This window comes from Saccopteryx bilineata, chromosome 10 (assembly GCF_036850765.1).
Source record: "Saccopteryx bilineata isolate mSacBil1 chromosome 10, mSacBil1_pri_phased_curated, whole genome shotgun sequence".
NCBI lineage: Eukaryota > Metazoa > Chordata > Mammalia > Chiroptera > Emballonuridae > Saccopteryx > Saccopteryx bilineata.
This window is the reverse complement of record NC_089499.1, coordinates 11,156,471-11,170,047: the sequence shown is the minus strand read 5'-3', so window position 1 is coordinate 11,170,047 and position 13,577 is coordinate 11,156,471. Positions and strand designations below refer to the sequence as shown.

Genomic DNA, 13,577 nt, shown 5'->3' with positions numbered 1-13,577 from the left:
CAGCTGCTCGGTGGCTGGACTCGCCGCGGCCCTGCGCCTCCGCCCGCCCGGCCGCGCCCCCGGGGGCCATGGTCGCGGGGCCCTGCGCGGGGGCGGCCCCCAGCGCGGCGCTTCATGGAGCGGCCCCGGCCCGGCCGCCGGGGGCAGCGCGATCCCGCGGGGCCCTGTGAGTCCCCAGCGCCACGGCACCATGGTACGCAAGGCCCTCCCTGCCTGTCCCCCCGCTTATCCGCCCACCTGCCCGCCAGTCCTCCCTAGCGCACGGCGCCGCTGCCTCGGGGTGGAGTGGTTGGAGGGATCTTCCCCCTTGCCGGGTCTCCCCGACCCCCATCTACTGGGTCCCCGTGGGCCTGGAATGCGGTGCTCTGGTGCGGCCCTCGGCGGGGAAGGGGTTAAATTCCTGGGGTGGGGGCCTGGGCGCGAGAGACTGAGGTCTTGCTGGGCACTGGCAGAGGGGGGCGCTTCCCTGAGCCCGGACGGCACCGCCCTCGGACTGGGTGATGGGGGGAAGGAGGAGGTCGGATTCCCGCCTGGGCCTTGGGCCACGTGGGCGCTGGAGCCGCCCTACACGGGGATTCGGGGCGCCTGGGCCAAGCTGGGTGTGGAGGGGCCGCTTGCAGCTCCAGTCCAAACTCCTGTGTGACCTTGGGCCGGTCCCCGGCCCTCTCTGGGCCTGCTTCCCAGGGAAGAAGAGGGGTATAAGAGCAGAGGAGACTGGAATAGACACCCTCCTCCCCAAAAGGAGGAGCCTGAAAGTCCTGAGCCCGTGCTCCTTGCTCAGACTGGGCCCACCGCTGCTGCCCAGCTATGGAAGGGTTGTCGTGGGGGTGGAGGTGCAGATGGAGCCCAGGTTTCATCCTGGGGCCTCCAGAGAGGCACTGGGGCAGGTTAGGGAGGCAGTGGCTTCATGGCCATGAGCATGTTAGCCCTCAGGTGCAGAAGCTCTGACCTGGGTGAATGCCCAGACAGGTAGATGTCCCTGGCACCTGGATTCTCCCCCAGGCTTGAGGGAGGGAAGTTGAGGGCGTGAAACCTACTGGCAACAGGAGTGCCTGACTACTCCCCTGGTCCTGCATTTTAGCCAAGCTGGCCTGGCCTTGGGGGCGGGGTGTGTGGCTGCAGCTGGCACAGCCAGATGGGGAGGGGCGTCTGCAGCTTCAGGGAACTGGCACATCTGGCTGGGGAGGCAGGCACAGCTGGTGGGCCCTGCATGGAAGGTGCCAGGCTAGGGGGCAGCTGTGCCCTGCTCAAGGGCTGCCAGTTATGAGCTCAGGCAGCATCTGTGTGCCTCCTCAAAGGAGTCTAGTCCCAGCGCTCGGTCCTGAGGTCCTTGGCGCCTCAGGAGAATAGGACGGTGCCGGCTTAGCTGGGGTACTGCCTGTGCATGGAGTCTTTGGGGCAGCACTACCCCCAGGCTAACCTCTCCTCTGCTGAAGCCAGAGGGCCCTGGGTCCAGGCCTGCACACAGAAAGGCTGGGCACTGCCCTTTCCCCATGGCAGGTAGGCACCGGCAGGCATTCTGTGAAGAGGTAGCAGGGTGGACCAGGCCCATGGCCTGGAGTGGGCTTCCCCCAACACGCACGGCTTTGACAAACCCTTATCCAGGCCGCTTCCCCTGCCACTATCTGGCCACTGGAGCCCCCAAGGAGCCCTTGTTACTATTCACTGACCTGCAGATCGCAGCAGCTCTGGGGACGAGGTTGGGGGGGAGAGTCTGAGGAAGCACAGCTGGTCCCCTGGGTGGGAGGGTCCCCAGGTGCCTCTTCCTGCTTTTTAAGTCATTAAAGGTCAAGATACCTTTCTACATGGAGCGGATCCGGCCCAGAAGGGAAGGGTGGTTTTAGGAAAGCGGTGAGGCCCGAGGCTCTGCTACTACTCACTTTGGGTCTCTTCCATTCTGCGCCTCAGTTTCCCTATCTGCGGTAGTTGTTCCCAGAAGGTGAATCGGACTGCGTGAAGAGAGAGAGGTGGGAGATGCTTGGCACCATATCTGGGTTAGACTGGCCAGACCTGGACAGGCCAGCAGCACTGAGGCAGAGGGGCAGATAGAGGGGTGGCCTCTTGGCTGGGGGGCATGAGGCATGCTGGGAGAACTCGAGGAAGATGGTGTCCACGGCGAAGGGCCTGGCCGGAGTGGGAGCCGAGTGAGAGTGAGGTGGGTGCCGCCGGGCCTGCTGGGTGTGAGGGGTGGGGCCCGGGCGGGTCAGGGAGCTGGTGGTCTCTGGTAGTTCCTGGAGGCCCATTCTGAGGCCCCGGGCAGGTTCTCCTTCAGGTGACTGAGGAGCTGAGAATAGACGCCCCAAACACACCCCACTGCCCGGTCTCAGCACACCCGCTGCTGCCCGAGCAGTGGCAGGATTGACAGGGGGCAGGAGTAGCTGTGGATGAAGGGGACCTGGGATTCATCCCAGGGTCTCCAGGGAGGTGCTTGGGGAAGGTGAGCTGATGGCTTTGGCAGAGGGGCAAGGACTGACCCAGCTGGACCGGGTCCGAGGAGGGCCGGAACCTGGACCCTGTGCGGTTGGTCCAGCCAGGCAGGTAGTCGATACCATTTGAGCATCTGCCGTGTACTGGACCCATCTTTTGAGGAGGCCACTGTCAAAAGAACCAGGAAAGATTAAGCTGGTCCCCACTGTTGCAATTCACAGGTGCTCGATGTGGCCCAAGGGCTTAATCAGCTGACCCATCAGACTGCAAGGGCCTCCCTGGGGCTGCAGAGGCCGCAGACAGCGTGGCCTTCCAAGACAGGGCCACCTCAGACCCTCTGGACCTGGACCATACCTGACCAGCTGTCTAGGGACCAGAGGGCCGAGTGTCTGGGGCAGGCCTTGGGGCCAGCACCGGTTCTGGGTCCCCGACCACCACCCCACAGAGCCCCTGTGTGAGGGGAGTTGCTGAGGCCAGGTCTGAGGCCATGATGGGGGCTAGCTGGATCTCACCAGCCTCCTCTGGTGGGGCAGCAGGACCAGGGGGGAGAAGTCACAGGCCCTGGGCGTGGGTTCAGTCTTTTCCGCCCAGCGCTCAGCCGAGGCGAGGCCTGCTGTCGGGGAGCGGGGGGCGCCCTCAGCTGCCTCTCCAGGGGTGCAAGCCAGAGGCCGGGCAGTGAGCGGCTGAGCCTGACGGGTCTTCTTGAGGAGTCCGGGGATGAGCAGGCTAGGTGTGTTTGTGTGAGTGCGGGGGAGAGAACCCACAGAGCTCAGGAAATGCCGGTGTCCCTGCTGGGGTGACCACCTAATTCCGGTTTGTCCATGCCCTGGTTTTAGCACTGAATCCCAGGAAACCGCTAGGTCCTGGCACACCTGGACAGTTGGTCACCCCAATCCTTTTTCCTCTCTTCCTCTTCCCTTCCCCGATGACTTTCTGTTTCACAACAGAGAAGCTGGAAGCCCAAAAAAGTTAACAGAGCTTTGGCCTCAGAAAGTCACGATCAGAGTTTGAGGTCCAAGGGGCAGCGGACTTGAGCTTGAATCCTGGTTCCCCCTCCTCTCCTTGCTTGAGCTGTGGCTCCTTTTCCGTAACATGGAGCTAGGAGTGATGGGTGGGCTGGCTCTGGGGTGGTGGGCGCTGTGGGGGCCCTGCCGGCCGTGGCCTGACCCAACCCCTCGGTCCCACAGTTGCTGGTTGAGAAGACGACCGACTCACCGGCGGCCGAGTTCTCGCTGGTGGAGGACGTGGCGCTGCACTTCGCCTGCTTGATGGGCCGTCTGAATGAGCAGCGCCTCTTCCAGCCTGACCTCTGTGACGTGGACCTGGTGCTGGTGCCTCAGCGCAGTGTCTTCCCGGCGCACAAAGGCGTGCTGGCCGCCTACAGCCAGTTCTTCCACTCGCTCTTCACCCAGAACAAGCAGCTGCAGCGTGTGGAGCTGTCCCTGGAGGCGCTGGCGCCCGGCGGCCTGCAGCAGATCCTCAACTTCATCTACACGTCCAAGCTGCTGGTCAACGCGGCCAACGTCCACGAGGTGCTCAGCGCCGCCTCTCTGCTGCAGATGGCCGACATCGCCGCGTCCTGCCAGGAGCTGCTGGACGCCCGCTCCCTCGGCCCCCCGGGCCCCGGCGCGGTGGCCCTGGCCCAGCCCACCACCAGCTGCACCCCGGCCGCGCCGCCCTATTACTGCGACATCAAGCAGGAGGCCGACACCCCGGGCCTGCCCAAGATCTACGCCCGCGAGGGCCCTGACCCCTACTCCGTGCGCGTGGAGGACGGGGCAGGGACGGCAGGTGGCACGGTGCCTGCCGCCCTCGGGCCCGCTCAGCCCTTCTTCAAGGAGGAGAAGGAGGGTGGGGTCGAGGAGGCTGGCGGGCCCCCAGCCAGCCTGTGCAAGCTGGAGGGTGGCGAGGAGCTGGAGGAAGAGCTTGGGGGAGCTGGCACCTACAGCCGCCAGGAGCAGTCCCAGATCATCGTGGAGGTGAACCTCAACAACCAGACGCTGCACGTGTCCACGACGCCCGAGGGGAAGCCGGGCACTGCCGCGGGCCCGGCCATGGTGCTGGGCCGGGAGGACGGGCTGCAGAGACACTCGGAGGACGAGGAGGAGGAGGACGACGAAGAAGAGGAGGAGGAGGAGGAGGAGGAGGAAGAGGAAGGTGGTGGCAGCGGAGGCGCGGAGGAGGAAGAGGAAGGTGGCAGTCAGGGAGAGGAGGATGAGGAGGAAGAAGGGCACAGCGAACAGGAGGAGGATGAGGAAGAGGAAGAGGAAGGACACAGTGAGCAGGATCAAGAGAGCTCGGAGGAGGAGGAGGAAGAGGAGGAAGGGGAGGCAGGGACCAGGCAGAGGCCAGCGGGGCGCAGGGGCAGCCGGGCAGAGCCCCCTCCGCATAGCCGCATGGCCACGCGGTCCCGGGAGAACGCCCGGCGCCGGGCGCCCCCTGAACCCGAGGAGACTGGGCAGCGTGGTGGGAAGAGGCCAAAGCAGCCCCCTGGAGTGGCCCCAGCACCGGCTCGAGGGCCGCAGGCCACTGACGGGTTGGGGGCCAAGGTGAAGCTGGAGGAGAAGCAGCACCACCCGTGCCAAAAGTGCCCACGCGTTTTCAACAACCGCTGGTACCTGGAGAAGCACATGAATGTGACGCACAGCCGCATGCAGATCTGCGACCAGTGTGGCAAGCGCTTCCTGCTGGAGAGCGAGCTGCTGCTGCACCGGCAGACGGACTGTGAGCGCAACATCCAGGTGGGCCTGGGGCGGCTTTGTGGGGGCGGGCAGGGCAGCAGTCCAGCTGAGGCCACGCAGCCGGCCAGGCTGGCCCAGGCCAGAACTGGGCCCTGGGCATCCAGGGTCTTGCTGCCCGCATTGCCCAGACAGTCTGGGGAGACCAGACGTAGGTCCCCAGACAGCGAGAGCAGCTCAGGCCTAGGGTGAGCCACGAGGGTAGGGCCCAGATGGGTGAGAGCACCAAGGAGAGCTTCCTGGAGGAGACAGCGAGCACTGGGCTTTGACATGTGGGAGATGTGCAGACAGGATTGGAACAAACAGTACCCTTGGCCAGAGGGGTAAGGGAGCATGGGCTTGGGAGGATGAGAGGCAAGAGCTGCCTGAGCACATGAGACAGGGGGACAGCCAGCTGGGAGGAGGGTGACTCAGTGTTTTACAATCCTTCCCACCGTCAGAGGCCAGCAGGGCCACTGTGGACAGGCCCGCAGGCTGTGCAGTGCACCAAAGGGGCGATGGGGGGAGGCTGTGCCCCTGGGGAGCACCACTTGCCACTTGCCACAACGGCTGAGAAAAGTGAGGGCCAGCTGGGCAGGAAGGAGTCCCTGCCCTCAGCTGTCTGGAGATGCCAGCTGGCCTGGGCCTGGGGCAGAGGGACTGGGTGAGAAATTTGGGAAGAGCAGGGGCTGCCAGAGCCCCTGTTCCTGGGGAAGCGGGGCTGGCTGCCAGGTTCCTGAGGCCATGCCAGCCTGGCCTCGCGCGGTGTGGGCTGTACAAGGCCAGCCGGGCTGGTGTTTACCTTTGTGGCCAAGAGGTGGTGAGGTGAGGGCTGCAGGTAGGCGGGTGCTAATTGTCTGAACTAATTGCTAATTGCAGTGCCCTGTGGAAAAAGCGTTACCTGGGGGTTACCTGGTTCCGTGCGCCTGTTCCCACTTGCCCGCCCGCTGGGCTGCTCTCTGACTCTCCACCTGCCACACACCCGAGCCTCTCTTCCGAAGGGGAGAGACACTGTGCTCCTTCTGACCTTGGCAAAACTGACCGACCCGACCCACTTTCTGCTTGAGCCCCGGCCTTGCCTCCAGGTCTCTGTGGCTGTCCTGCAGGGATGGGCAGGACGAGAGCCCAGGGGAAGAGGAGTTGGGAATGTGACCTTCAAGTTCCCGCCACCCTACACTGCCTTAGGGGACCTGGTACCCCGCTGTCCATGGTCAGCCCTTTGAGGCCTAGCTCCTTGGTGATCTCCGCGGTGTCAGGGCCTGGGTCCTACCCCCTGTGGCCCTTCAGCCAGTTATGTCTCCCCTCTGCAGAGAGAGGCCTTGTTGAAATGAGCACAGAGGAAGGGCCGTTCCTGGAAGCGGTGGCCCCTGGCCCTAGTTGAGTTCAGGGATGCAGGGGAGCCAGGCTGCCGCTCTGGGTGGTAGGTGGGTGGGTGTTTAGGGAGGGACCACCCCCAATCCCAAGAACATCAGATTTGGCTGGTCCTTGGACTCCAGGGCTCTTTCTCCAGCACAATTCAGGTGAAGAAAGTGAGGCCCAGAGAGGGGCAGCGACTTATCCTTTGTCACATGGTCCTGACTCAGGACCCGGGGCCTAAAGTCCTCTCACCCCACAGTGTGTGACATGCGGAAAAGCTTTTAAGAAGCTGTGGTCCCTCCATGAGCACAACAAGATTGTGCATGGCTATGCGGAGAAGAAGTTCTCGTGTGAGATCTGCGAAAAGAAGTTCTACACCATGGCGCATGTGCGCAAGCACATGGTGGGTAAGTCTAGGCCAGTGCGGGACGGAGCCTCAGCACAGAGACAGCCAGCCGTTGGGTGTGCTGGGCAGGACTTCACATCCAAGGGCAGTGCGCAGGGGTGAGAAGGCCCCTCTCTGCGGGGAGGCCTGGGGTAGCTGGTCACTGCGGCAGGTGTGGCCTGGACAGACTCTGGGCCCAGGGCTGCCGTGCTCAGTTGGGCAGGGCGCGCACTGTGCAAAGCCTCCCGGACCAGGCGGCAGTTGGGGACCAGAACTTGCCGGCATTGGCCCTGTCTCAGTTGAAGAAAGGCTGGGCCCCTGATTCTTTCTCCTCTCCAGGCCCTCACAGGCCTTCAGGCCTTTCTGAATGCAACCCTTTCCCCGGGGCCATGCCTGGACACAGTAAGGAGGTGCCCCAAGTGTGAGCTGGGCTGCACCTCTGCCTTGGGTCTGGCTGTCTCCCTCCCCTCTAAGTGGGCCTGGCTGGGGGTCTGGTGTCTCTGCAGCCCCCCTTCCTTTGCCTGCTCATGGACTTAAGGTCAAGGGAAAGGTGGCCAAGGTGGGCCTTACCCCCTTGCTCCACCAGACAGCGCTAGGGGCCTCCCCCAGAGCCTGTAGCTGAGACTCCGGGATCTTGGGCTCAGCCAGGAGATGTTGGGTAACCCAGGATTGGTGGCCCTTCCTGGGCTCAGGTTCACCAGCCCTGAGCCCTGAGGGGACCCTCCCTGCCCCCAATTGCTTCCCCCCCAGATCTTCTGCCTCATCTATCCGTGGCTTCTGGGGGGAATGCAGCTTTGGAAGCGTCACCCCCTGTAAAGCCACCACCGAGACACAGTAGCACTCCAGGTCTCCGAGGCCCCAGAGGCCGTGCAGGGAGCCAGGGGCTAGATCAGGATCTGAGCTGAGGCCAGTCGCATTGGGATCCTTCCGTCTTTCCCCAGAACTTTGTCGGGTGAGGCAGCCGAGGCTGTTTCTCTTGCCCAGGGGCTAAAGATTACCACAAGTGCCTCCATGCTTGTCTGGCCAGACTGCAGAGCAGACAGACTTAGCCCACGGGGAAGGGGGCCTGCCTGCAAAACAGGCCCCCGGGTCGGGAGGGTACCCCAGAGCGGTGACGGCCCTGGCGCCCGCCCTCTAGCTCACACCAAGGACATGCCCTTCACCTGCGAGACCTGTGGGAAGTCCTTCAAACGCAGCATGTCTCTCAAGGTGCACTCGCTGCAGCACTCCGGGGAGAAGCCCTTCCGGTGCGAGGTGAGCTTCCTTTCCCCCCCCCCCCCCGACCCCAGGGGCCACCCAGGATGGGGCACCGGGCAGGGACAGCAGCTGTTTACAAGCCAGGGTGTGGGGTGGGGTACAGGGTTCTGAAAGAGAGGGGCCCTCCCTCTGATGTCTGTGGCCCTTACCTCCCACTCCATTCTTACCTGGTCACCCATGGGCCTGCCCCCCACCCACTCTGCCACTCCACCCCCAACCCCGCCTCCCCACAACCAGGGTGGAAAGTCTGCCCGGGCTGGAACTCTGGGGCAGGCTTTCCAGAGAGGTGGCCAGAGGAGCGTCTCAGGCAGAGAGGTGCAGTTGCAGATGGGGATTAAGGGGCTGAGCTTTAAGCATGCGGCCCGCCTCCACGCTGGCCTTTTCACCTGTCGGGGCCCTGGGCCCTGTGGCCTCCCCTCCTCTGCTCCTACACCGCTCAGCCCCAGGAGCCCGGCAAGTGCTTCCCTCCCTGAAGGCGGCTCCTTGCTCTGCCCCTGCCCTCACCATCCCCACGACCCCCTGGCCCCCCTCAGAACTGCAACGAGCGCTTCCAGTACAAGTACCAGCTGAGGTCGCACATGAGCATCCACATCGGGCACAAGCAGTTCATGTGCCAGTGGTGCGGCAAGGACTTCAACATGAAGCAGTACTTCGACGAGCACATGAAGACTCACACAGGTACCGCCGCCCCGCGGGCGGCTCCGGGCCAGGCCTGGGACCCCCTCCCGGCCCTGCTCTGGATGCCGGCCCCTTCTCAACCCTGGACCTTCATTTGCCCTCCCGAGTCTGGCGGCCATGCTCCCTGCGTCCCAGGGTCCGGGAGGCTGGTACCCAGTGGCCCAGGGTGGGAAGGATCCTGGTATGCCAGGGCTGAGCCCCACTTTGGTTCCAGGGGCGCAGGGAGGCTGGCCCCGGGCTGGGGTGTAGCAGCGCCCCCCAGTGACACCCCGCCGCCCAATGCCGCCCCCCAGGGGAGAAGCCGTACATCTGCGAGATCTGCGGCAAGAGCTTCACCAGCCGGCCCAACATGAAGCGGCACCGGCGCACTCACACGGGCGAGAAGCCGTACCCGTGCGATGTCTGCGGCCAGCGCTTCCGCTTCTCCAACATGCTCAAGGCGCACAAGGAGAAGTGCTTCCGCGTCAGCCACCCGCTGGCCAGTGAGGGCGCCCCCGCCGCCCCCTCCGCGCCGGCGCCCGGCCTGCCCGCCGCCCAGCCCCAGGCGCCCGCCCTGCCCCTGCTCCCCGGGCTGCCGCAGCCCCTGCCGGCCCCGCCCCCACTCTTCCCCACCACGGCCAACAGCGGCGGGAGGATGAGCGCCAACAACTAACCCCGACCTACACGTGCAGGACCTGGGGCCCGGGCGCCTGGGAGCGACCCCACCGCCCTTCCCTCCCTGTGGGAGGGCCCACCGCTGGCATCGCTGCCCCATCCCCAGAAGTGGCTGGACACGCTCTGCTTGAGGCCCCTGCCCCCGGCAGGGGTGCTGGCTGGCGGCCCCTCAGAGCTGATGAAGGACACCTCACTCCCAAGTGTCCCCTTTCGGTGACTCCTTGTAGCCTTTCCTTTTTTTTTTTTTTTGGAAGTGAAGGAAAGAGAGGAAACTTTGCAGTACCTCCCTCCGGGTGAGGGGGGCGCTGCAGGCAGCAGGTACAGTGGAAGGGCCTGGATAGCAGGTGTGAGGGTCACTCTGCCGAGGCCTGAGCTGGACAGGTTGTCCAGGTTCAGCTTGGGCCAGCCTCGGTGGGCTCCTCTCTGCCTCCCTTGTGCCCCCTAACTTGCCCCCTTGTCCTGGAGGTTTTGGGGAGAAGTGGGGATGCCAGCCCCTTCGGAACACTTGTGGACTGACAACTGTGGACACCCAGGCAGGGGCTTGAGACTGAATACTCAGGAGTGTGTTGGGGAGCAGGGAGGCATGAGGACTTGAGACCCAGCTCTACACCGCATGGCATGGGGCAGGCAGGGGCTGGACCCCAGGCATTTGCTGTCCCCACCCACAGCCCTGCCAGCGGGCACCGGGGTCCCCGACGTGTACCAGGCTGCACCGAGGTCCCTGTGCCTCTGGGTGCTGTGGGCAGGCCCTGGGTGGGCAGATGGATTGGCTCCCACAGCATCAGCTCCCAGGGTCTACAGTCAAGGAACCCCTGCAAGTGGGTGTACCAGGGGCAGGACCCTCGGAGGAGGCTTGGGCACGTGACAAGGTTTCAAGGTGCTATCCGTGGGGCAGGGGGCAGCACTGCTATTTGCAAAGCAGTCTGCCCCTCACCAGCTGCCCTGGCTGTATCTCCCCTGCTAGAGCAGATGTGTGTGTCTGTGACCGTCTCTGCTCCCTGAGGGCGGGCAGCCAGGCCTCATCCACTCCGGGCCCCTCCACAACCTGCCCCTGGCTGGCGTCCGGCATCCTTGTCCCTCCTGAGCTCTCTGCGCTGGTGGTAGGGTGCCTGCGGCATTGTTGGTGAGAGGAGCCTGCACCTTCAGGCCCCTGGGGCGGGCAGGGTTCTGGAGGAACCCTACCTGTGCCCAGTGCTTGCCCCCATGAGGCTGGCACTAACAGCTCACCGTTTTTGTTGTCATTTAACATCTTTATTCCTGCCTTTAAAATGGGGAGGAAGGTTCCATAAGCTACATGTTTCCTAGTTAAGCTCTTTCCTATTGTGTTCATATGGTTTTGTTTGTTATACTCTTCGCACCTTAAACCCCCACAACGACCCCCACACCACCACCCTCCTAGCATGGCTGGAGTGGGAAGAGGCCTGAGGCCAAGGGGGGCCATGGGGGAACTGGGCCCCGTCAGCCTAAGGGCTGAGGGTGTCAGACCCCTCTGACCTCCTTGTGGGGCCGGGGGCTGGGCACATTTTAATCATCAATAAACGAAGCACTTTATTCTGTACAGATGTGGGCAGGCCCAAGGAGCCCGAGTGATTTGAGGGTCTATAATCCAAGCTGCACAGCCTGACCGCTCTCTGGGGGCAGAGGGGGCAGTGCCCTGGCCCGACGGAGTTCGAGGCTGCAGCAGGAGCAGTACAAGCCAGGGACTACAGACGCACCCTCAGGGGCCCTGCTGTCTGACCTCTGGGGATCAGAAGTGGGCCCCTCCCCAGGAAAGGAAGGCTTTCTGTCTGGCTCCCAGCTCTGTGGCTCCCCATCCAAAGGCTGGGCCTCCCGGGCCTTTGCTTTACTGTAGCTCTTTCCCTCTTGTACCCCTTATCTCTGGGCTTCCATGATGTCCTCAGGGTCCCCCCTACCTGTCTCCCCTCGCCCTTGCTATTTCTAACCTCTGGTCCCAGTGCCTGGCAGCTCTTCGGAGCTGGCTCCCATTTTCCCCCAAAAAAGTTGATCTTCCCCAATGGGCTCTAGGCCGGGACCCCCATGGGTTTCTCAAACGTGATCATTGACGCCAGGGCCTACTATAGGGGCTGGTGGCCTTGTCACTTGCTGGCCCCCACTGCAGCCTTAGCAAGCCTGGGGGTCCTGGCCAGGCAGGGCCCCTGGTATCAGGTCAAACTTTGAGAAGCAGAGGCCAGAGTTGGGTGTGGGGGAGCTGGTCGTGAAACCCCGTCCCAGAACTTGGGTTTCCTGTTCTATACTTTCCCTCTGAGGACAGGAGAGAGGGCCAGACAGCAGCTGGGCTCTGGTCCAAATGGTCCTGTAGCTGTATAGGTGGGCAGGTCAAGCCCTCTCCTGGGAGTCCCACCCCAGTGGGGACAGGAGCCCTGTGTCCCTGGTGCTAAATGCTCTCTTCCCCTTGGGCCACTGTGGGTGGGAGCTCCCAGCCAGACCACGAGGGTCTGAAGCAATAATGGAACCCCAGCAGTGCCAATATGGATGGGGTTCTTGTTTTACCAGCCTTTCCATTTCCTTTTTGTTTTAAAAAACTAATAAGCACCTGGATATCAGACTGAGGAGACCGGGGCTTCGTACCACCCCCAGGGCTGGCGGCAGTGGTGGGGAGGGGGCTTGGTGTCATCACCTCCCGCAGGAGTTTGGCTGGGTGGAGGTCTTTCTTTGTCTACCGGAACTTCTCAGTGCATGTGGCCAGACCTCAGGCCCGGAACCGGGGCCTGTCCCACCCTGCCCCAGGCCCCCCAGTGTTCCCTGGTCCTGAGGCAGCTGGGGGTGAGTGGCCAGAGAGATGACGTGGGCCTCAGCACCCCCGGTCACAGTTCCGGGAGCTGGGGCTGGGCTCGGAGCCTGAGCCTCCAGCGGTGGCATGGACTGCCACAGTGCCCCTCACAGCGGTGGCGGGGTGGCTGTGCCCAGGCCTGTGGACCCCAATGTCTGGTCATGTCTGGCCCCCCACAGCCTCAAGGGCAAGGGGGACAGCAGGCGGGTGAGTGAGGAGAGGGAGGGGAATAAAGTCAGTACAACTGCTCCTTGGCCCGGCCTCTTCTTTACGTGTTGCCTGCCCAGACTGTTGACTAGAAGGACTTGGACCAGAGCGAGGAATCCGACAGCTCGGCTGCAGACCACGTGGACGTCATCGCCTGGGCCCCATCTCCCTTAAGGGTGGGCTGGACTTCGGGGAACACCCAGAGTCAGGAGCTGAGGCCAGAGCAGAGGTGCACCCCAAACTTGGTGCTGGGGCTTGGGGGGGTGCAGAATGGGCTTGAAAGGGGAGCAGTTCTGGGGCTATTGAGGCTGAGGCCCCAAAGGCAGTGCCATGGGAGGCCAGGGCCTGCAGGGGTGTTTCCATGAGCACCGGGAGCCCTGCCATTCACGCTCAGCGCTGGGGTGCTGGGACGGGCAGCGAGGACCCATCCCTCCGCCGCGGGCCGGGGTGTCTGAAGGAGACAGTGGAGATGCTGTCATGGGTGCCTGGGAGGACAGAAGCTCAGGAGGAAGACAGGCCGGGGCCTCTGAAGTGTTAGTTCTTTGCACAGGTAATACAGGGAGCACTGCTCTCTACTGGGTGGGGCTCTAGGCCCGGGGACAGGTGGTGAATGAGGCCCCTGTATTTGTGTCACTCAGTGCTAGATGCAGGAGGAGGGGTCTGACTGGGGGGGAGGATAGGAGGCTGGTGGGCGGGTCCATTCACCAGCCAGAGGACCTGCAGGTTCCCAGGGCACAGATACTGCCCTCTGCTCAGTCCCACTGCCTTGCCTGGAAGGGACAGGACTCACTCAGGCCACTCTAGAAAAAGACTTGCTGGCAGCCCAAGGGCCTGGCTGCTCCCTTGGCCTCTTGTGGGGGCGGGGGGCTACCTCTCACTGTTTCTGTACTCCCAGCTCCTGCTACCCACCCATTTGCCCATCACCTCACTACACTTCCTTTTCCTTCAGCCCCACCCCGGGATTCGGGGCACCAAACACAATGCAGTTGAACAATGCATATAATTTTTGACTGATTCCCCTAAAACCTAGCTGCTAATAGCCTGCTGTTGGCAAGAAGCCTTGCCGCTCACAATCAATACATACATACTTTGTATGTTATATGTA

The 13,577-nt window shown here is 63.3% G+C and overlaps 1 protein-coding gene across 1 annotated transcript; it reads left to right on the top strand.

Moving 5' to 3' along the window:
• ZBTB47 (zinc finger and BTB domain containing 47) lies at positions 1–12,515 on the top strand. Its single transcript, XM_066244476.1, has 6 exons — positions 1–193; positions 3,615–5,168; positions 6,760–6,907; positions 8,024–8,139; positions 8,676–8,820; positions 9,114–12,515. The coding sequence occupies exons 1-6, from the start codon at positions 191–193 to the stop codon at positions 9,470–9,472; spliced, it is 2,325 nt and encodes a 774-aa protein (XP_066100573.1). The 5' UTR covers positions 1–190; the 3' UTR covers positions 9,473–12,515.
• Positions 12,516–13,577: the final 1,062 nt, after the last annotated feature.